Source organism: Schistocerca serialis, chromosome 1, assembly GCF_023864345.2.
Source record: "Schistocerca serialis cubense isolate TAMUIC-IGC-003099 chromosome 1, iqSchSeri2.2, whole genome shotgun sequence".
Taxonomy (NCBI): domain Eukaryota; kingdom Metazoa; phylum Arthropoda; class Insecta; order Orthoptera; family Acrididae; genus Schistocerca; species Schistocerca serialis.
The window spans coordinates 1,038,995,020-1,039,017,745 of NC_064638.1; the positions used below are offsets into that span (position 1 = coordinate 1,038,995,020).

A 22,726-nucleotide genomic window follows, 5' to 3' on the forward strand; every position below is an offset into this window, starting at 1 on the left:
CTTGCCCTTCGAGGGTGATACGTTGCCTGAGAAGGTCAAGGTGATGGCCTACCGCAGTGCTTTAAGTGCTGAAAGTTCGGCCATGTCTTCCCACTGTACTTCCAGCATCACATGTCGAGATTGCGGATGCCCATCACATCCCAATACTCAATGTGCCCCACCTCTCGTCTGTGTCAACTGCGGAGAGCACCATTTGCCTTGCTCGCCAGACTGCAGGATTCTCCAGAAACAAAGGAAAATCATGGAGTACAAGACCCTGGACCATTTGACCTACAATGAGCCTAAGAGAAAATTCGAACGCTTGCATCCTGCATGTATGACATCGTCTTATGCCGTTGCTACAGCAGTTCTGGCACTATCAGCTCTGCCAACTCCAATCACCTCTCGGAGCTGGGAGACTACACCTGCCCCCTTGATGGTGGGGTGGCGTTTCCCTTCCTGTTGCTCCTGCACCACCTGCTTCAGGAGCAACGCCCTCCCGACCATCGGGGACATCTGTCCCCACTTCTAAGCCGGAGAAGCATAAGTCTTCTTCGGCTTCTTTCACTAGGAAGGGGTCCCTTGGGTCACTCCCTTCCCAGGTTTCTGCTAGTGGGAAAGATGACACCTGCCAGTGGCTGAAGAGCCCAAAAGCAGCTGGTCGTAGGTCTTCACGCTCATCCACAGTCCCGAAGATTGAGCCAGTGAAGTCCTCCCAACCAGGGAAACCCAAGGAGCAGTGAGAGAAAGCCAAAAAGAAAACCCCTAAGACCAAGGAAATTATGGTATCACCCACACCACCGCTACCTACAAGCTCTGTGTCTGTGGATGAGGTGGAGATTCTGGCATCCACTGAGGACCTAGATCTCGCCAGACCCTCAGACACAATGTATATAGACAGCTAAGGCAATAAGTCTGTGGCAGCAGGTGACCCTGAGGCATAAACTGCCTCATTGAATGTTCCATGCCTTCCCAGTCTCACAATGATGTCATCCTGGCTGAGCTACGGCACCTGTTAAGCTTTACACCTGCTTTCTGTATTGCCCTCCAGGGAACCTGGTTCCCTGCAATGCGGACCTCTGCCTTCCATGGTTATAAGGGATATTACAGGAACTATAGCAACTATAATTGAGTGTCAGGTGGAGTTTATGTCATAAACTCAGTCTGTAGTGCAACTGTGCCTCTTCAAACCCCTCTTGAAGCTGTCTGAATAAGGACGAAGCAGGAAATAACTGTCTGCAATGTATACCTTCCTCCAGATGGTGCAGTACCCCTGAATGTAATAGCTGCACTTATTGATTGACTCCCTTAAACCTTTCCTGCTTTTGGGAGATTTTGACACCCATAACCCCTTGTGGGGTGGCACCATGCTTACTGGCCTAGGCAGAGATGTCGAAACTTTACTGTCTCATGAAACTTCCTGGCAGATTAAAACTGTGTGCCCGACCGAGACTCGAACTCGGGACCTTTGCCTTTCGCGGGCAAGTGCTCTACCATCTGAGCTACCGAAGCACGACTCACGCCCGGTACTCACAGCTTTACTTCTGCCAGTATCTCGTCTCCTACCTTCCAAACTTTACAGAAGCTCTCCTGCGAACCTTTCTTTCAGGAGTGCTAGTTCTGCAAGGTTCGCAGGAGAGCTTCTGTAAAGTTTGGAAGGTAGGAGACGAGATACTGGCAGAAGTAAAGCTGTGAGTACCGGGCGTGAGTCGTGCTTCGGTAGCTCAGATGGTAGAGCACTTGCCCGCGAAAGGCAAAGGTCCCGAGTTCGAGTCTCGGTCGGGCACACAGTTTTAATCTGCCAGGAAGTTTCATATCAGCGCACACTCCGCTGCAGAGTGAAAATCTCATTCTGTTTACTGTCTCAGTTCGACCTGTGCCTCTTAAACACTGTGGCCACCACACATTTCAGTGTGGCTCATGCTAATTACTCGGCCATTGATTTATCAATTTGCATCCCAGGACTTCTCCCATCTATCCACTGGACAGCACATGACGACCTGTATGGTAGTGACCACTTCCCCATCTTCCTGTCACTGCCTCAGTGTCAGGCCCACGGACGCATGCCCAGATGGGCTTTAAACAAGGCGGACTGGGAAACTGTCACCTCTGCTGTCACTGTTGAATCTCCCCCACATGGTAACACCGCTGTGATGGTTGAGCAGGTTACTACAACAGTTGTTTCTGCAGCAGAAAACGCGATCCCTCGCTCTTTGTGGCGCCCCCGGCGCAAGGCGGTCAGGAGCATCGGCGAGCTCTACAGTGGCATAAGCGGCATCCTTTCCTGGAGAACTTCATAACCTTTAAACGGCTCCATGCTCGCGTTTGCCAACTTATCAAACAGCGGAAGCAGGAGTATTGGGAGAGATACGTCTCAACCATTGGGTGCCATACGTCACCTTCCCCTGTCTGGGCAAAGATCGAAAGTCTTTTCTGGTACTGGACCCCAACATGTGTTCCCGGTGTTACCACAAATGGCGTGTTATCTACCAACGCAATTGCCAAGCACTTTGCTCGAGCCTCTGCATCGGAGAATTACCCCCCAGCCTTTCGCACTGTCAAACAGCGGCTGGAAGGGAATGTCCTCACATTCACAACATGCCACAGTGAATCCTATAACGCCCCATTTACAGAGTGGGAGCTCCTCAGTGCCCTTGTACATTGCCCTAACACAGCTCCTGGGCCTGATCGGATCCACAGCCAAATGATTAAACATCTCTCGTCTGACTACAGGTGACATCTCCTCGTCATCTTCAACCGGATCTGGTGCGGTGGCGTATTTTCATTGCAATGGCGGGAGAGCACCATCATTCTGGTGCTCAAACTTGGTAACAACCCGCTTTATGTTGATAGCTATCAGCCTCACCAAAGTTCTTTGTGAGCTGCTGGAACATATGATGTGTCAGCAGTTGGGTTGGGTCCTGGAGTCATGTGGCCTACTGGCTCCATGTCAGGGTAGCTTCCGCCAGGATAGCTCTACCACTGATAATCTTGTGTCCCTCAAGTCTACCATCCGAACAGCCTTTTCCAGATGCCAAAAACTGGTTGCTGTCTTTTTTTGACTTAGGTAAAGCATACGACAGGACCTGGCGACATCATATCCTTGCCACATTGTATGAGTGGGGTCTCTGGAACCCGCTCCTGATTTTTATCCAAAACTTCCTGTCGCTCCTACTTTCCATCTCCAAGTTGGTGCCTCCCACAGTTCCATCCATATCCAGGAGAATGGAGTCTCACAGGGCTCTGTATTTGTGTGGCCATTAACGGTCTAGCGGCAGCTGTCAGGCCCTCTGTCTCACCTTCTCTGTATGCAGACGACTTCTGCATTTCGTACTGCTGCTCCAGTACTGGTGTTGCTGAGCGTTGCCTACAGGGAGCCATGCACGAGGCGCAGTCATGGGCTCTAGCTCATGTCTTCCAGTTTTCAGCCGCAAAGTCGTGTGTGATGCACTTCTGTCGGCGTCCTACCATTCATCCGGACCCAGAACTTTACCTTCATAACGATCCACTCACTGTAGTGGAGACATGTCGATTCTTAGGACTGGTTTTCGACGCTCAATTGACTTGGCTTCCTCATCTTAACTGCTGGCAGCACGTCAGTGCCCTCCGTTGCCTGAGCAACACCAATTGGGGTGCAGATCGCTCTATGCTGCTGCAGCTCTACATAGCCCTTGTTCAATCCCGAATTGGCTATGGGAGTGTATTTTATGGTTTTGCAGCGCCCTCAGTGTTGCATTTACTCAATCCTGCGCACTACTGCGGGGTTCGACTAGCGACAGGAGCATTTAGGACGAGTCCGGTGACCAGCGTACTGGTGGAAGCTGGGGTCCCTCCATTGCAAATCAGACATGCACAACTGCTCGCCAGTTACGTTGCACACACTTGTTGTTCTCCTGAGCATCTGAATTACCGTCTCCTTTTCCCGCCTGTGGCAGTCCATCTCCCGCATTGGCGGCCCAGGTCGGGGCTAATGATTGCGATTCATGTGTTCTTTCCTTTGTCACCTCTACTTGTGGTCTGTTCGTGTATGCCTCCATGGTGTACGCCTCGGCCGCAGCTTCATCTAGATCTTTCACGTGGCTCTAAGGACTCCATTAACCCTGCAGCTGTCCGCTGTCGCTTCCTCTCAATTCTTGACGTGTTCCAGGGCTGTGAAGTGGTTTACACCAACGGCTTGATGGCTGATGGTTGCGTTGGCTTTGCCTACGTTCACGGTGGCCATATTGAACAGCATTCCTTACCCGTTGGATGTAGTGTATTCACTGCAGAGCTGGTGGCCATTTCTTGTGCACTTCAGTATCTCCGTTCATGCAATGAGGAGTCTTTTATATACTGACTCTTTGAGCACCCTGAAAACTATCGACCAGTGCTACCCTCATCATCCTTTGGTAATGTTCATCCAGGAGTCCATCTATGCCCTGGAACAGTCCAGGTCCAGTTGTTCAGTGGTGTTTGTCTGGCTCCTGGTCACGTCGGAATCCCAGGAAATGAACTTGCTGACAGGCTACACTGAAACCACTTATGGAGATTGACATCCCCTTAACTGACCTGCGTTCATTATTACGCCTCAAGGTTTTGTCAGCTTTGGGAGACGGAATGGCAAAATCTCAGTACGCACAACAAACTGCGAGCCATTAAGGGGACCATGAATGTGTGGAAGTCCCCAATGAGGGCCTCTCGTAGGGATTCCGTGGTTCTCTGCCGGCTCTGAATTGGCCATGCTTGGGCGACCCACGGCCACCTTCTGTGCTGTGAAGACCTGCCTGAGTGTCGGTGCGGCGCCTGGTTGACAGTGGCACATATTCTTCTGCCCTCTTCTTATTTGGCTGCCGTGTGACTTCATCTTAGGTTGCCTGACTCTTTATCATTGATTTTAGCAGACAACACTTCATCGGCTGATTTGGTTTTACGTTTCATGTGTAAGGGTGGGTTTTATCATTTGGTCAGAGTTTTAGCACATGTCCTTTGTCCCTCTGTGTCCTCCACCCTAGTGCTTTTAGGATGGAGGATTTAATAATGTGTTGCGGGGTGGCTAGCTTTTCCTTTTTATTTTCGTGGTCGACCAGCCACTGTAATCTGCTTTCTTGTTTTACTCTCTTCTAACTGTTTCTTGCCTGTCTGTTGTTTTTTTGTACTTTTGTTCCTTTTAGTGTTTGTTGCCTTACCTTCATTCTTGTGGTCTTTCCTTCCGTTCTGTTTTGTGTTATATGTCTCTTCTGTTTTATTCTCACACTTGTGGCATTGTTTTATTAGGAACAAGGAACCGATGACCTCATAGTTTGATCCCTTTCCCCCTCTTTTAAACCAACTAACCAGTAGCTGGTGAAATGAGAAAGAAGAAGATTTTAATGTAGCAACAAGAGAAGTTACGTATTTCTCAGAACTCGTCACAGTCCTTCATGAATGGCTCGTCACTACCTTCCTGGTATGGTTGACAACTCAAGGCCAGTCCTGTTGTGCAACATTTACAGTGACTTCTTTTGTCAGCATTTTGATCTTAGTGAGGGTAAACTTCTTGCTGCTGTTTTCTTGCCGCATTACATTTCACCTAGACCCATATACTATGTTGGATTTATATGAGCATGGTACAGAGGAAGCCTGATTGAACTATGCTGTTTACCGTTAGCCAGTTCGTCGACCTGGTAGTGTGGAGTTTTGACTTCTACAACACTACATATTCCATTAACTTCGCCAAATATACACTACGTTAAACTTTTATCTTGTGGAACATTCCTTGTACCCAGAACAAAACACCAGCTTTCCTACAGTGCACTGTTGGAGCTTCATGCATCACAACTGCGTGGTATGGTGTTTTGTCCATTACTTTTGTCGAATTCTGAGGAATGTTTTGCAGCAGAATGTTTCTTCTCAGCCAGTGAACGTGTTCTTGGACGACATTTTCATTGCAAATCTCTTGGTCATACGTACTGCACTGTTGATATTAATGCAATGCCAACACAAAACACTTGTTTACAATACCTGACAACTACAGAACTTTTCAATGTGAGAAAATATGATTTCACAATAAGAGCTGACAAACGTTGATGCATGTAATGCATGGCACCACATGGTACTGTTTATTGATGATGTGGTAACAGAGGCGTTTTACCAGGTGAAACGCTGGCCACTTGGTAGGGAAAGCCAGCTTGCTATTGGTGTTACCTGGGCAACGGCGTCTCATCCCCCTCTGGTCAGCCAAGCGTCAAAAGTCACAACTAACTTTAAACACACTATAAGTTAGTCGAAGATTGAGCAGTTTTTCGAATTGATTTTGCACTGTCATGAATAGTGCTTAACAGTGGACTCACTAAGTCCCAAAGCATGCTGAATATCAACAGTAAGCTCATCTTTCTCATAACAATCCAGAACTTGTAACTTCGTAATGCTTACAGTCATTGTGTGTGCTGCTTTCCTGTGACAGCATACTCTCTTACCTGATATGTGCAACTTCACTGCTGAACGGAATTGAACTGACGGTTTGTGTCTCAAAAAACACAACAGAAGATGCTCATTGAGATGTATTAGTGCTTCTGTACTGTTAACAGATAGCAGCACTGGACCTAAAACTAAAATTGTATAGATGCAAACATGCAGATAATCGGTCAGTGTGTAACAGGATCTACCTGTATTCGGGCAATATGCTAAATGAATTTAATTAGGTGTGAGACAATTTTTGTTGATAGTCATAAGGTATTAGAATCATTTGTTTGTTGTAAGTGTATTAGTGAACTAGAAAATTTGTTTGTTATGCTTTTGAAAGTAATTTCCCCAACAACTTTCTTTTGGCAGGGAATTGACTTGAGAAGGAAAAATAGAAGTTGTGATAGTATTGTATATATATCTCTGTCTCTTCTGCTGCTTAGTGCAGGGGGCCGACTTCATACACTGTCATAGTGTTCAAGACAGTCCATGATCATCTTTATCCAAGAAGGATGAAAACTGACAAGCAATATTTCAAAATGTAGCTCTAGTGGGTGTCTTAAGGTCAGACTGTGTACTCTGGTTCTGTTGATTGGATCAAGTGCGGCTGTTTCCCTTCCATTATATCTCTTCTCTGATGTACTTTTTATTATTTTTGATGAACAAAATCACTGTTAATTCTTGAGACATAGTGCCGCCTTTCTGACTATTTCATTGACATGACATTAAACAGCCATAACTAATGGCTGTTTATGAATTCAGCAACTGGACTTTGAATGAAACATTGACACTTTTAACTGAATGTGTTTAGTGTTAGGCTTGATCTGCAAACATTCTTGCTTTGAGTAGCTGGACTCTACTGTAGATAGGTGAAGTTCCTAGTGTATACCTTCGTATTGTTCTGAAATAGAGAGACTGGTTTTCATATTCGCAAAATCCAGATTGAACTCAGTGTGTAGCCTATTACATTGCTAGAATTTTCATTTTCCTGCATGTAGCATGTGGCAGCTGTATGTAAATGAGAATCTGTAGTGTACATGCACTGAAGGAAGGCACTGGCAAGGTGATTGATAGGAGTTGAAGATTTGAAAGAAGTAGATTCACAGAAAATGATAACTTTCTGGCCCTGTCAGCTTTAGCAACCAGGCAGCATTATATTTAGTGTGTCTGTGTTCATTAAATTAGAATGGACCCACAGAGTTAATTATTGGTTATATTTCGTTTGCAGTTAAGTTTGAAATCTTCGTTTTTATTGGCCTGTTAGATGGTATGTTGGCTACTGTATAAACCTGGTAGTACCCAGAAAAGCAGTCAGTAAATTCATTTGTAAGACTGTAAAGTGATGTGCAAATCTAATTTTCATTGTCACAGCATGTATTGTATTCCAGTGAAGTTTTACTCTAAAGCAGTCTTGAAAACTTGCTAATGAAATGATAATCCAGGGGAAATTGTGTCTTACGTTTTTGCGCAAACAGGATATGAAACAAATAAAATCTTGGTTATCTCTTATTATTTAAGAAAAGGAATCTTGCTAATAGAATATTGGAATGAAAAACTGGTTTTTAACTATGGCATTAGTTCCAAAGCTACATACTTCAAAGGAAAAGTTATCAGAACATTACCTTCAATGTTGAAAACAAATCCATTTCTCTAAAGATATCTTTTTGTAGTATTCAGAATGTTGCATTGCAACTTTCATAGGTTCATTGCAATTTCTTTCTCCTATGACTGTTTTTGACATATGAGAGCAATTAATTCTCATGGCATGAGATAAATATGTTTTAGCTTTTAAACTGCTGGTTGTTAGAATGAGATCATAAGTTTTTCAGAAGTTTCAAATTTTTGGAGAACACAAATTTTTTTGCATGTGCATCCCACAGGTTTCTTTTAAATCACACTAAATTTCCGTTAAGTAGGTGACAGGTAATTTTTTTTGCTGTGCGAGGTGTATGGGATTTGTTTAGTTGTCATGTATTAGATTTCGCGTGTTTATTTTTTGTATACTCTTAGCTCATCAGAAAGTGTAAATGAGAGGCCATATTTTTTCTTTACAGGATTTTATTAGTGTAGATCATTTCTTCTTTGAAGCTGCATGGCAGAAATGATTTACAGAAATACTTTATTTTCATAATACATTTACACAATTGAAAATGATGGAAGTTCTCATTTTCAGATACTTACGAAACACAAATTCAAGAATGTACTGGAAGTTCAATCAGTCGACATCTCCTCATATTGATGTTTTATTGAATAATAAGGTAAGCATATAGTGACAACTTCTTCTTTTTTTAAATATGTATATATACTGGTGCTGTTACCTGTTCTATACTGCTTACATTAAATACGTTACTGAATAGGAAAAATGTCATTCATCATAGGATTGTGTAGTCACTTTGATATTTGAAGTGGTCTGTGGAAGAAAGTGGTAACCTGCAATAGTGCATTTTGCATTACTATGTGTTATATGTTTGAATTAAACCAAAGACAAGAATGTAAATACAATAAGAAAAGTAATTCAAATAACAGACAGCATATTCTAGCAGTGCTTATGGATCTACTTGTTACCTCTGTGGTACATTTGAAAAGACAACAGATTACATCATGAAATTAATGCTTATTAAATTGAAGGCTAATATGTTCTTCCTCCAAGCCTTCATTTCATCATAAAGTTTGATCATGATCAAACATTTTTCGATTGTTTGAGAGTTTAATTTCAGATGACTTCATTATCAGTTGCTAAGGAGCAGCATTGGGAAAGTGGCAACAAAATGGCTATTCATGTTGGTGTGTAGAATGTACGAGACCGGTGATACACCTTCACACTTTTGGGAAAACATCATCCACACAACTCCAAAGATAGCAAGAGCCAACAAGTGCAAGAATTATCACAGGGTCAGCTTAACAGCTCATGCATCCAAGTTGCTGACAAGAATAATGGAAAAGAAAGAAAAATGGAAAAGAAAAATGAGGATCTGTTAGATAACGATCAATTTGGCTTTAGGAAAGGAAGCAGAGAGACTGTTCTGATGTCGTGGTTGATAATGGAAGTAGGAGTGAAGAAAAATCAAGTCATATTCATAGGATTTGTTGACTTTGGAAAAGCAGTTGTCAATGTAAACTGGTGCAAGATGTTGGAAATTGTGATAAAAATAGGATAAGCTATAGAGAAAGGAGGGTAGTGGACTATAAGTGCAAGAACCAAAAGATGGGAAGATCAAGAATGAAGTGCTCGGATTGAACAGGGTGTAAGACTGGGATGTAGTCTTTCACCCCGCTGTTCAGTCTGTGCATGGAAGGAGAACTGAGGGGAAATAAAAGAAAGTTTCAAGAATGGGATTGAAATTCAGGGTGAAAGGATATCAACAAGATTCGCTGATGTCATTGCTATCTTCGGTGAAAATGGAGGAGGATTGCAGGGTGTGTTGAATGGAATCAACAGTGTAATGAGTACAGAATATGGACCGAGAGTTTATCAAATAAAGACAGAAGTAATCATAAGTAGCAGAATTGGCAACAGTAACTTAGCATTACAGTGGGGATGACGAAGTTGAAGAATTCCACTACCTAGGTGGCAAAATAGTCTATGATGAACAAATCAAGGAGAACGTGGTGAAAAAGGCATTTCTGGCCAAGAGAAGTTTGCTAGTATCAACATAGGTCTTGACTCGAGGAAGAAATTTCTGAGAACGTTCATTTGGAACACATCATTGTACTGTAGTGAGACATGGGCTGTAGGATAACCAGAACAGAAAAGAATTGAAGCTTTTGAGATGTGGTGCTACAGAAGAAAGTTGAAAATTAGGTAGGCTCATAAGGCAAGGAATGAGAAGGTTCTCTGCAGAATCGATTAGGAAAGGAGCATATGGAAAACATGGACAAGGAGGTATAAAATTACAGGACATCTGTTATGGCATCAGGAATAACTTCCATAGTATTAGTGAGAGCTGTAGAGGGTAAAAACTGTAGAGAAAGACAAGATTGGAATACGCCCAACAAAGAATTGAGGACATAGGGTACAATTGCTATTGCGAAATGAAGAGGTTAGCACAGGAGAGGAATTTGTGGCAGGCTATGTCAAACTAGTCAGAAAACTGATGACCAAAAAAAAAGCAACAGGTACAAATTTAATATTTATAATACAAAACTGTGGATTCAACTGTGTCATCTTTATTTACTGCAAGGCATTTACAGTGGAAATAATGTAGATTCATCTAGTAGTGGTGTTCAAGAGCATAATGTAGCTAACATTTTTTGATTATTCTATTGCTGAATTTTAGTGCTGGCCGGAGTGGTCGTGCGGTTCTAGGCGCTACAGTCTGGAACCGAGCGACCGCTACGGTTGCAGGTTCGAATTCTGCCTCGGGCATGTATGTGTGTGATGTCCTTAGGTTAGTTAGGTTTAGTTAGTTCTAAGTTCTAGGCGACTGATGACCTCAGAAGTTAAGTCGCATAGTGCTCAGAGCCATATTTGAATTTTAGTGTAGGATGGTTAGTGAAAGGTTCTTAACACAGAGGCATTTCAACATTCAAAATGTGCCATGCAGAGTGGCCGTGCGGTTAGTTTAAGTAGTGTGTAAGTCTAGGGGCCAGTGACCGCAGCAGTTTGGTCCCTTAGGAATTCACACACACATTCAAATGTAGAAACAAGTACTAATTTCAGTTGAAAAATATTTTTACACGTGTGGGCAATGTTTTGATGTGACAGTAGCACAAATCTTTGGTGCGTACATACATCCAAATTATTGCTGTTCCTAACATAAAGCAATTCCTGTAGTATTGTTGTCAGTACTGATGGGTGTTAATTTTAAGAACACTCTTACCCAAGTCTAGTGGAATATGTGTAACAAAAAATTGCGTACTTGGATGACTGTTCTTGCAGTTCTGAAAATGACAGATTGTATACATTTGATTACGCATGTAGGATATGGAAAACATATTATTGGTATCCCTCTGAGATTCTTGTGTTCATACAGACTTCATATTTGGAAGGCAGTACATATGATAGTCCTTTATTAGTTACACATGACACAAAAGTTACATGTACAGAAATCAAAGGTACGGTATGTTACCTCTTTGTTACAGATAAGCAACTTCTTAAGGATCAGAGACATAAAATTTCTGAGGTTTTCGTGGCCACTTGTTTGATCTATTGTGTGTTGGCTGCAGTCTCAGATCTTTGGGGGACTTCTTTTTTTTTTTTAAAAAAAAAGAACCTCCGCCAATGATTTTGAGGTGAAGCCAACAGGCAGTATGTCAGAGACAAATCTTACAGACTTTTTCAGTAGATACAGGCTTTAAAAATTAACAGTTTAATAGTTTTAATACCATAGTAAAATGATTCTGATGTGGATATAAAGTTTTCTTACTTTGTATATATTGTGACTAGATTCACACAGTCTTAAACAGCACTGTGCATAAAAATATTATGTGTAGGAAGGAAATATAGTTACCATATTATTCAAATTTTACAATATGGCACCATAATATGGTACGGGAACAACATTGGATCTGTCTTGATAAACTGTGAGGAAAACATAGAAAGTGATCATAAATCTTATGACAGTAAATGCAGGATGTAAATTAACTTAAGGATGCAGTAATTAATGTGTTTTTTTGTCTCTGCGTGTTTGTAAAGCTTGTGGACTGTTCTTTTTTTCCTCAGGATGTCTCAGTATATGAATTATTGGATGAAGAGGATGTAATTCAAGAATGCAAAATTCAAAACAAAAAGCTGATAGAATTGTAAGTATTCAGCAAATGATATATTTTCACATATAGTGCTTGTTGTTGAGATCCCGAAATGCTGCTGCTGCTGCCGCCGCCGCGGCTGCTGCTGCTGCTACTACTACTACTACTACTACTACTACTACTACTACTACTACTGCTCCTGCTACAGCAGCGTTTGTTGCTGATTTTTCTATACTTCCTGAAAATCTTACAGCTGAATGTGATGCAAGTTAATTTCTTGAAAGAAGTAGCCAAAAACTCAGCTTTACGAATCTCTGTATAAAACATCAAATTGCTCTGAACATATGCTCTCCAAAATTTTCTAAAAATAAATATTGGCAAATTGAAAAAAGTGAGAAATAATGTAAAAATTTGCTTTAAAAATCTGTTGTGGAAGAAAAGATATGCAATAGGGGAAAATCTGTACTACCAAGAGGAATATTTACAACAAAAAATCATTGTCAAAAACTTTGTCAGTGTTTAGAATGCAGTAAGGTTAACCAGATTGTCAATAAACTAGAAATGTGTGAAAGAAGAATTATAAGGAGAGATTGGATTCACTAAACTTAATGCAGTTGGAAACTGAGAAGTACTGTCACGTTAAAACGTTTCAGAAAATATATAAGAGTGCATATGAAAGAGATGATATGATATACTTTGGATCAGTGGCTGCAGTCTGTAACCGCGGGACTGCTACGGTCGCAGGTTCAAATCCTGCCTCGGGCACGGATGTAAGCAGATATGAAGTGACTTGAGAGGAAAGAGAAACAATAACAGGGCGTATACGACTCGGGACAACCGGGAGATCTGGGAAAAACCCGGGAATTTTTTCATCCGGGAGAAAACCGGAAAAACCCCTGGAATTTTTTAGAATTTCGCAAATTTTTTGTCTTAGTTTTCAGTTAAATTTTTGTAATTTTGACTGATAAAAAACAATACTCTAACAAAGGATATTACTGTATCCTGCTTCTGCAGATTAATATTGCAGCAATAAAACATGAGCGAGAGAAAAAAACAAAAATAAAACTGAAGTTGCAAAGGAAATGCACCCTATACAATAACAAAACACAGTATTCATACAAGCCTCTGCCAACAGCAAAATGTGTCAAAGGCGTTAGGAAGACTGTGCAATGCTTCATAACAACAAATTGCCTCTGATGAGCGTGACGCCACAACTGTTTACATTAGGTTCGTTTGAGCAGTTGCGAGCGGGCACAGGCGCAGTTGAGTCACGTGTGTGAAGTACCTTCACCCGTTTCTGGCTACAGAAGTGTGGCTGTTAGCTGTATAAGCAGTAGCAGCAAGGTGCTACCCGGAAAAATTTTACTGGCACGTGCAAGCTGCCAAATGCAATGGGGGCAAACTAGGATATCTGCCCTGCTCAGCAAGAATTCATATTCTTGAGGAAAAATCCTTGTTCCACAAAGTAGTTAGTATCCAGCACACATTGGTCTATCGATTATTCATATGATGTTGAAACACATCCCTGTTGATTTTTGAACATTTGTGAACATATTCTAAGTTTATTTCTGAATAGATCATAAGTTGATTTTTGAATGCGTGCATAGTGTACGTCATGTCTATGCTAAGGAAATCCCCGTTGCATCTAGAAATAAACTTTCCTGCAGACAAAGCCGAAAGGGTGAATGTCAATTGCTGTTTGTTTATTTGATTGACTGGGTTTGTGAATGATCAACATTGTTATAATTACCAGCGAAATCCATAGATTCAGACTACCAGTGTGGAAATAAACTACTAACAGGGATAACATGTAAGAAAGACTACGTATTACCTACTCAATGTATCCAAGAAAATGAAATTTTGATAGAAAATTTTTGGCCAGACCGCTACACTAGTAACAGCCAGTTGTATAGACCCCGGTAACAGCCACCTAAGTTCTATTCTGGGAGTAGCGTGGAAAAAGCGTTGTATGAACACGTAATAACACCTAACCCGAGAATAAACGTGGGATAACTAAACAGTTGATTGTGGCAGGGTTAGTGAAATTAACCGGAAAAGTAGTTTTGACACTGGCAGGAATAGTTACAGAATTAGTGATGACAAGATTGTTTGTTAGAATGAGGAAGGAGAAGAAATAGGGGCATCACACAAATTATGGAAGAATATGATGATTCCAAATTTACATAAAAATTTCGTATTACTACTTTTCGATCTCGTGCTTGAGAAGCTGGAGCGTATGAATGAAATGTGAAGCTATTTCCAAACATAAAGCTTATTGCTTGTAGTAGGCCTAACAGGCATTTGATATTGGTACTTCCTGAATTATATTCTGTCATGTTAAAAAAAAGTGACCATTTGTGCTAAAACAGTCTGTTTATTTGGTTTGTGTTACAATTGCTGCACTATTAGACAGGCCTATTTCGTCTTATCTAACAGACAATGACAAAATACACGTAATCAGATTGAGAAACAACACCAGTATGGGGTACTGTTTGTATTAAAAGTTTTTTCAGTATTAGAAAACAACATTTCGTTTTTTCATGTGGCAAAACTTTTGATGAATTTTGAGGTAATAGATCCTTTCGCAGAAAGGAAATGACACCAGGTAAAGCTGTAGCAAGCTTAGAGAGAAAAAAAATGCTAGGACTTAAGGATTGAAGAAATGTGTACTGGTTTGCTTGTCACTTTTCTTTATTGGTTTCATGAATTCTTATATCTAATTTTATGTTACACACAAAAGCAAGTTATTAGCTAATAGGCAATAAAGAGTGCAAATTTTCTGAAGAGTTCTTGTTCTCCTTGTTACAAATAATCCCATCTAATATTAATTGCGAGTTGTTTATTTTTTGTTAAAAGAGGAGCTGGATGTGAAACTGGGCAACTGGGAGCAGGAGAGACACCACAGGACATTTTAATTTCCACTGTCCTGAATATAGTTTGATGGCATCCATTACAAAATATTATGCATTTGAATTCCACAGAGTAAAATACAATGACATGCAATAGAAGAATGGTGTGTGAAGAGGCGTGGCACTGCACTTAGGCGCACTTAAGACCAAATAACATGTCTTACATTTCCTTGAACACATGTTTTATGTGTTCAGAAAGATGTGTGCTACAAAATATTACATATTTTTGAAAAGTCTATCCCCCCCCTGAAATTTTTGATGCCCTACTTCAAACGCTCGAGGGAGGAAGAAAGGGGGGAGGGGGGGGGGGGGGGGGAACGGCCGCTATCTAGTTCAGAAATATCGTTGATCCTATGCTGATGTACAGAGCACAGAGCAGTCTGAGTTGCAGTGGGAAGGTGGATAGTCTGTGCGTGACCCGTGTTTACATTTAGTGATTTTGCTGTTTACTCTTCGTTTATTGCACTCAACGTCAAATGAAAACGTAATTGATTTCTGTGGCTGGGAGCTGTCAAGTGAATTAAAAATAAATTAACATAATTACGGAAGGCTAAAATACGTTACTAGTTTCAGATTTTATTTCCACCTTTCTGACAGTCAAGCATTAAGTGCTTGCGGAACAATGAAGTTATCTTTTGTCGGTTTGCTGAAGAAATTTGGCTTGTATTAATCTTTTCGCTGAGGCAGTCAATTTATTTGAAACGAAATGTTTAATTCCACACTATTGGTTAGTTTCAACTGTTTGCTGCATTTCAAAAGTGCATCTTTTCATCTTCTAGCATGTATGGCATTATGCCATATTAAAGAACCAAACATGAGATAATACAGTACTGGTACTCCAAGAAAATTTACATCCGAATCTGGACATACGAATGTGCACTGTAAGCCGAATTATGAATTTTAGTATGGTTCACGAAACTCTGATGCTCTTGGAGTATCCTCTGATGTCTCGTTTCTTTTATAACATAATGTAAGATCTTTTAATGTTTTACACGTATGAGCATACGGGCTTCCTGCGCCACCCTAGCTGCGCAAGCGCAGTGATGCATGTTACCTGGCGCTCTCTGGCAGCTGCTAAAACGAACCTGTTTCTAACAGGTTGCAGGAAAATGTTGCGAATGGTTGTTCGAAAAGCGTTACTTTCAAAGTAAATTTCCTTTTATGCAAGCTGAACTATGTACAAGAATGTACAATGAATTTCTTAAATCACAGAGCATTTACCTCTCATTTAAAAATCAACTCTGTGAGGATGATCATTAAGAAAAATTTCGAGCCCAAAAGATCAGACATTTATGTCGGTATTAAAATGTTTACTGTCACATTTGTGTGATGTATCTCAAAGTGTAACATGTGCAAAAAAGATCAATATTATACGTGAAAGCAGCTTATTAACCTTTGAAACCAATATTATATGTGAAAGCTTTGCTTTTCTTTTAGCAACACTATGTTTATTAATTTAAACCATTAACTTTTCCAATTTGTGTATATGCGCTACTTAACAGTGCTATTGGCTGACTACATCACGTGTCCTATGCTCTGAATATCGACTGTCATCGGCTGATGAGATCACATGACATAAGCTATGATTGGCTTTCAAAAGCGCATTGCAATCTCGATTTCAATGCTTCGGAAAGTAACATGCGGTGTTTGGTGGAATTAAAATCTATACTTTTGTAATATGAAAATATGCAGCATTCACATTGCTGCATATTAAAGATCTTTCCAAAATGAGGTGTGTTTTTACTGAGTTTTTTTTTTACTGAGTTTGGTTTTCTAAAGGGCCGGGAAATTCTACACCAGTGTATGAAACCATAACCATTCAAAGGATTGACAAGTTTTACTGTTCCGAGGAAAAGTGTACTGTCACTTAACACGGAAAAAATGTATTTTCACTCGGGAGAAAATGTATTTTTAACTGGGAAATTCGGGAAAAATCTGGTTTTTTTTTTTTTTTTTTTTTTTTTTTGTCCACGTATACACTGTGAATAAGGAATATTAGAAGGTAAAAAAGAGAACAGAAAGTGAAGAACTGAAACTGGTGTGTTGGTCTTGAAAGGCACAGTGAGAGGGTAACAACAAAAATAATTTCTTATGCTTGCATAGATCATACACGTAATTTTTAGAAGAATGTAATCATTGACATCATGTAATCAGTATGTTACTGCTCAGGCAATCAAACTAATGACTACGAGTAATCCATTATTGTGACAGCCAGAGCGAGAGCACCAGCAGCAGCGAGTACTGTTTGTGTAAAGCGTTTATTTTGCATTTTGTTTACGACCTTCCACTAAGGAAGGAATTCTATTTGTGTTTATCTGCTCTGCATAGTAACTAACAGTTCTTGATAAAACTTTACGTAGTTTTCGTGTTAGATTTCTTAGTGTTTTCGTGATCGTTTAGAACAGAAAGCGCCCTAAAACCGTCTTTTGTTTGTTTCGCGGCCGTTAGCCACTAGTCACTTGAATCAGCAGTTGTCTTGTGACAGCCAGAGCGAGAGCACCAGCAGCAGCGAGTACTGTTTGTATAAAGCGTTTTTGTACTTATTTGCTGCGCTTAGCTTTTAAATAGTTTTTCTGGGAAAACCTAGCGTAGTTTTCGCGTCTCGTATTTCAGTGAGTGTTTCTTGATTATCAGAGTAGCTCATCAGAAGATTATCTTGGGAATTTGTCACCGTATAGAGTAGGGTAAACATAGTCATGTGTAGGGGACTGTGGTTGTTGTGAGCGGACGCAAGGAGAATTGGCCACTCTTCGTGGGCAGGTGGAGGCTTTGTCTGTTAGGCTCATCGAGCTCGAGGAGCAGGCGTCGGCTCGTAGTGGCATTGGGGCAACTGTGGTGAGACCTATGCCTACTTCGGTGGCCTTGGAATCACATGGAACCCCTGATGTCGCTGCGTCTTCCGGCAGTGAGCATCTTACCGGTCAGCCATCACTCCAGGGTGAATGGCGGACAGTGGTGGGCTCGCGCGTGCCTGGCCGAAGGTGGGATCTGGCCGCGTGGCAGCTGCCTTACCCCTTTCCAACAGGTACGGGGTGCTTCCTAGTGGTGATGACATCGTTTCCGAGCCACCACAGGATGCCTCGCCTGTTGGGCCAGTGGCCGATTCTCCGGCAAGGTCCCGACAGTCACAGAGGGCGGGCCTATTAGTTATAGGGAGCTCCAACGTTAGGCGGGTTATGGAGCCCCTCAGGAAAATAGCGGGTAGGTCGGGGAAGAATGCCAGTGTGCACTCGGTGTGCTTGCCGGGGGGTCTCGTCCGTAATGTGGAGGAGGCCCTTTCGGCAGCTATTGAACGCACTGGGTGTGACCGGCTGCTGATAGTAGCACATGTCGGAACGAATGACGCCTGCCGCTTGGGTTCTGAGGCCATCCTTGGTTCCTTCCGGCGGCTGGCTGATTTGGTGAAGACAACCAGCATCGCACGCTGAGTGCAAGCTGAGCTTAATATCTGCAGCATAGTGCCCAGAGTCGATCGCGGTCCTCTGGTTTGGAGCCATGTGGAGGGTCTAAACCAGAGGCTCAGACGACTCTGCGACATCATAAATCAGATGCGAATAATTATAGACCTATTTCGCTTACGTCAATCTGTTGTAGAATAATGGAACATGTTTTGTGTTCTCGTATTATGACGTTCTTAGATAATACAAATCTCCTTCATCATAACCAACATGGATTCCGCAAACAGAGATCATGTGAAACTCAGCTCGCCCTATTTGCCCAAGAAATTCACAGTGCCGTAGACACTGGCGAGCAGATTGATGCCGTATTCCTGGACTTCAGGAAGGCATTTGATACGGTTCCGCACTTACGTTTAGTGAAAAAAATACGAGCTTACGGAATATCGGACCAGGTTTGTGATTGGATTCAGGATTTCCTAGAAGAAAGAACACAACATGTCATTCTTAACGGTTCAAAATCTGCAGATGTAGAGGTAATTTCGGGAGTACCGCAGGGAAGTGTGATAGGAATTTTATTGTTTACAATATACATAAATGACTTAGTTGACAACATCGGTAGCTCCGTGAGGCTATTTGCAGATGACACGGTTGTCTACAAGAAAGTAGCAACATCAGAAGACTCGTACGTACTCCAGGAGGACCTGCAGAGGATTAATGCATGGTGCGACAGCTGGCAGCTTTCCCTAAACGTAGATAAATGTAATATAATGCGCATACATAGGGGCAGAAATCCATTCCAGTACGATTATGCCATAGGTGGTAAATCATTGGAAGCGGTAACGACCGTAAAATACTTAGGAGTTACTATCCGGAGCGATCTGAAGTGGAATGATCACATAAAACAAATAGTGGGAAAAGCAGGCGCCAGGTTGAGATTCATAGGAAGAATTCTAAGAAAATATGACTCATCGACGAAAGAAGTAGCTTACAAAACGCTTGTTCGTCCGATTCTTGAGTATTGCTCATCAGTATGGGACCCTTACCAGGTTGGATTAATAGAAGAGATAGACATGATCCAGCGAAAAGCAGCGCGATTCGTCATGGGGACATTTAGTCAGCGCGAGAGCGTTACGGAGATGCTGAACAAGCTCCAGTGGCGGACACTTCAAGAAAGGCGTTACGCAATACGGAGAGGTTTATTATCAAAATTACGAGAGAGCACATTCCGGGAAGAGATGGGCAATATATTACTACCGCCCACATATATCTCGCGTAATGATCACAACGAAAAGATCCGAGAAATTAGAGCAAATACGGAGACTTACAAGCAGTCGTTCTTCCCACGCACAATTCGTGAATGGAACAGGGAAGGGGGGATCAGATAGTGGTACAATAAGTACCCTCCGCCACACACCGTAAGGTGGCTCGCGGAGTATAGATGTAGATGTAGATTTACCATAAATGTTCTCCTTGGTAGTGACTGAAGTGGTGTAATGCCGACATTGGAATTTCATAAGGGTAGAGCTGGATTCAGATCCCAATCTGGCATAACAGATGTAGATTTGTGGGGTGTGTGAAAGTTTCCAAGAATGTTAAGCAAAAAAGTTGCTGACCTGGATTCTCCCATGATTCATTGGAATCGGATTTTTTTGTCATCAGTCTTCTGATTGACTTGATGCAGCCTGTTTTGACTTCCTCTTTAACTCAACGTACCACTAACACCCAGTCTCCTGAATTATTTGCTCCAGTTTCTGTCTTCCTCTGTTGCCCTTTAGTATCATAGCAGTTATTCCCATATATCTGAACACATCTTGTCCTCCTGTCTATTGTAGTCGGTGTTATCCACATATTAAATTCCTCACCATTTCTGTGGTGAGTTGCCTCTGTCCGTATTATATCAGTCCATCCAATTCTCAACATCCTTCATTAACAGCACATAACAAAAACATTGATTCTCTTCTTTTCCAGGTCTCCCATAGTGCATGATTCATTTCCACACTGTGCTTGGCATCAGATATACATCCTCAGAAATTTTTTCTTCAGATTAGGATCTAGTACTAGTAGAAATTTCTTAATAAGCCGGCCCTGATTGACTGAGCTAGTCTGCTTCTTGTGTCCTCCTCACCTTCCCTCCCTCCCCCCCTCCCCCCCCCCCCCCACCACCCCTCTCCTCCTCCACATAGCAGAATTTCTTCATTTCATTCTCTTAGCGGTCCAATATTGATATTAAATTTACTCATAACCTCGTTTCTGCTACTCATTATTACTTTAGACTGAAGTAAAATTGTATGGCATTGTTGACTAGAGACCCCATGGGGTGGCTTCTGTCATCCAATCAGAAAGAGGTTTCCTCTGCTGCATGGAGCACAGGTGGGCAGAGTGGATATGTGCAATGTTTGTGAATGATGATGATGATGATGATGATGATGATGATGATGATGATGATTAGAGAATGGAGAAGATGAAACAGTGCTGGCCCATAGGGTATTCCTCTCAAATACCACCAAGGGGGCTGCCAAAGTTACTATCACTGTCAACAGTGTCACATGCCCTGTTTTTGAAGGCACTGCGAAGAGGTTTGAAATTTAGTCCAGGACATCGGTGCAAAGAGTGGTGATCAGGGACTTGTCACAAACTTTCCTCCCCTTGCCGGCCAAATACTGTCTTGAAAATTTCATCCACCGCCAGGATTTGAACTGGATTCTTTTGTTTATTTTCATTCCATAGACTGTTTATTCCATTCAACGATATGAAGTTCTTCCACACTTTTGCTGAGGGTAACAGTGTCATCAGTGAATATTATTGTTGATATCCTGTTGTTCAGAATTTTATCCCACTCATAAAACCTGTTTTATTTCCATCATTGTGTCTTTGATGTACAGGTTGCATAGTAGGTTAGAAGGATTGCATCCTGGTCATACGCCTTTCTGCAACTAATCACCTTTCTCTTTATCTTCCATTCTTATTTTCAGATTAAACAAGTGAAAAATATGCAGTAAAATTAAGTCGTGAACCTAGAGATTTTGTGTAATTTTAGATTTGTTGTAATCTTAAGTATTAAAACTATATGCTGTGAAACGAAAAACTGAGTTACAAAGGTATCTGCCATTATATTGTTATTAAACTATTTTTCATGGTTCTTTTTCCATGTTGGATTATCAGTTTTATGTTTTATGTCTACTTCAAATGCAGCTTATTTACATCCATACTCCACAAACCATTCTGAAGTGCACAGTAAGGGTACTTCTCATTGTACCATATATTAGGGTTTCTCTCTGTTCCATTCATGTAGGAGGCATGGGAAAAATGACTGCTTAAATGCCTTTGTGAGATGTGTAATTAATCTTGTTTTAGTGGTCCCTATGGGAGTAGTACAGTGTGCTGTATTGTATTATTTTGATTCCCAGCATAGTACTGTTTCGTTTACCTCTGTAAGTAGACATTCATAAAATAGTTAGCAACTTTCTCAGAGCATCTGCCAGTTCAGTATTTTTGTGGTACTCTCTAACAAGTCATAAAAATCTCTAACCATTTGTGCTGGCTTTCTTGACAATGACACACAATCAAAGATAACTTGTTGCATCCTTCATACCGAACAGCGTTCAATCCAGACACAAATTTTGATACGTCGATATGATGGTATAGTTTTTCCTTAAATAGGGTTTTCCTTAAATGAGGGTTTTGCCTATTTACACAGAAGCAGTAACCCAGAATTGTAATTTAATTTTCTTTAGGTGACAACTGCTATTTAATTACTAACTTGCCAATATTTTTTTACAAATTTAAATAAAGTGCGCACGAGAACATGCCTGTGCGTTTGGACACACTTACACACGGACATTCTCTATTTTGTAAAAAATCAAGAAAACTTGTTTGTTTTGTCCTTCCAGCATATTGTAGTGAGAGAAATGGTTGCTCCAGTTGGTTGATGTTTGTTGGAACTGGTTATCTGTATTAAAAGAGGAAAAGTAGTTCCCAAGAGTATAAATTTCTTGTACAGCAGCTGTGAAACTTGGTGCAGTGGCTTTTTCTTCTTCTTCTTCATTGTCACCTCATCCTCCCTCCCCCTCCTCCTGTCCCACCCTTCTCACAGCTTCTTACTCATATTAATCAGTCTCATGTGGAGAAATTGTAACGTTGTCATGACAAGAAACAATGTCCTAGAATGTCAGAGTTTCAGTAACACGTGTCTGCTCTATTCTTACCGTGGTACAATGTCACCTTCAGCAGCAACTGATGTACCACAACCAGCCTTTGCAAAACAGTTCAACACAATCTATTGTGTTATATGGTTTCAGGCAGCAACAAAGATATTCATAGTATGTAGACTGC

The 22,726-nt window shown here is 41.4% G+C and overlaps 1 protein-coding gene across 5 annotated transcripts in view; it reads left to right on the forward strand.

Moving 5' to 3' along the window:
• LOC126414524 (serine/threonine-protein phosphatase 6 regulatory subunit 3) overlaps window positions 1-22,726 on the forward strand; it is a 191,317-nt gene that overhangs the window by 10,176 nt on the left and 158,415 nt on the right. For all 5 annotated transcript variants that reach the window (XM_050083356.1, XM_050083352.1, XM_050083353.1 and 2 more), the window contains 2 exons: window positions 8,573-8,657; window positions 12,062-12,141. In XM_050083356.1, the coding sequence (XP_049939313.1) occupies window positions 8,598-8,657; window positions 12,062-12,141 (140 nt within the window). In that variant the 5' untranslated portion in view covers window positions 8,573-8,597. The remainder of the gene's footprint in view (window positions 1-8,572; window positions 8,658-12,061; window positions 12,142-22,726) is intronic.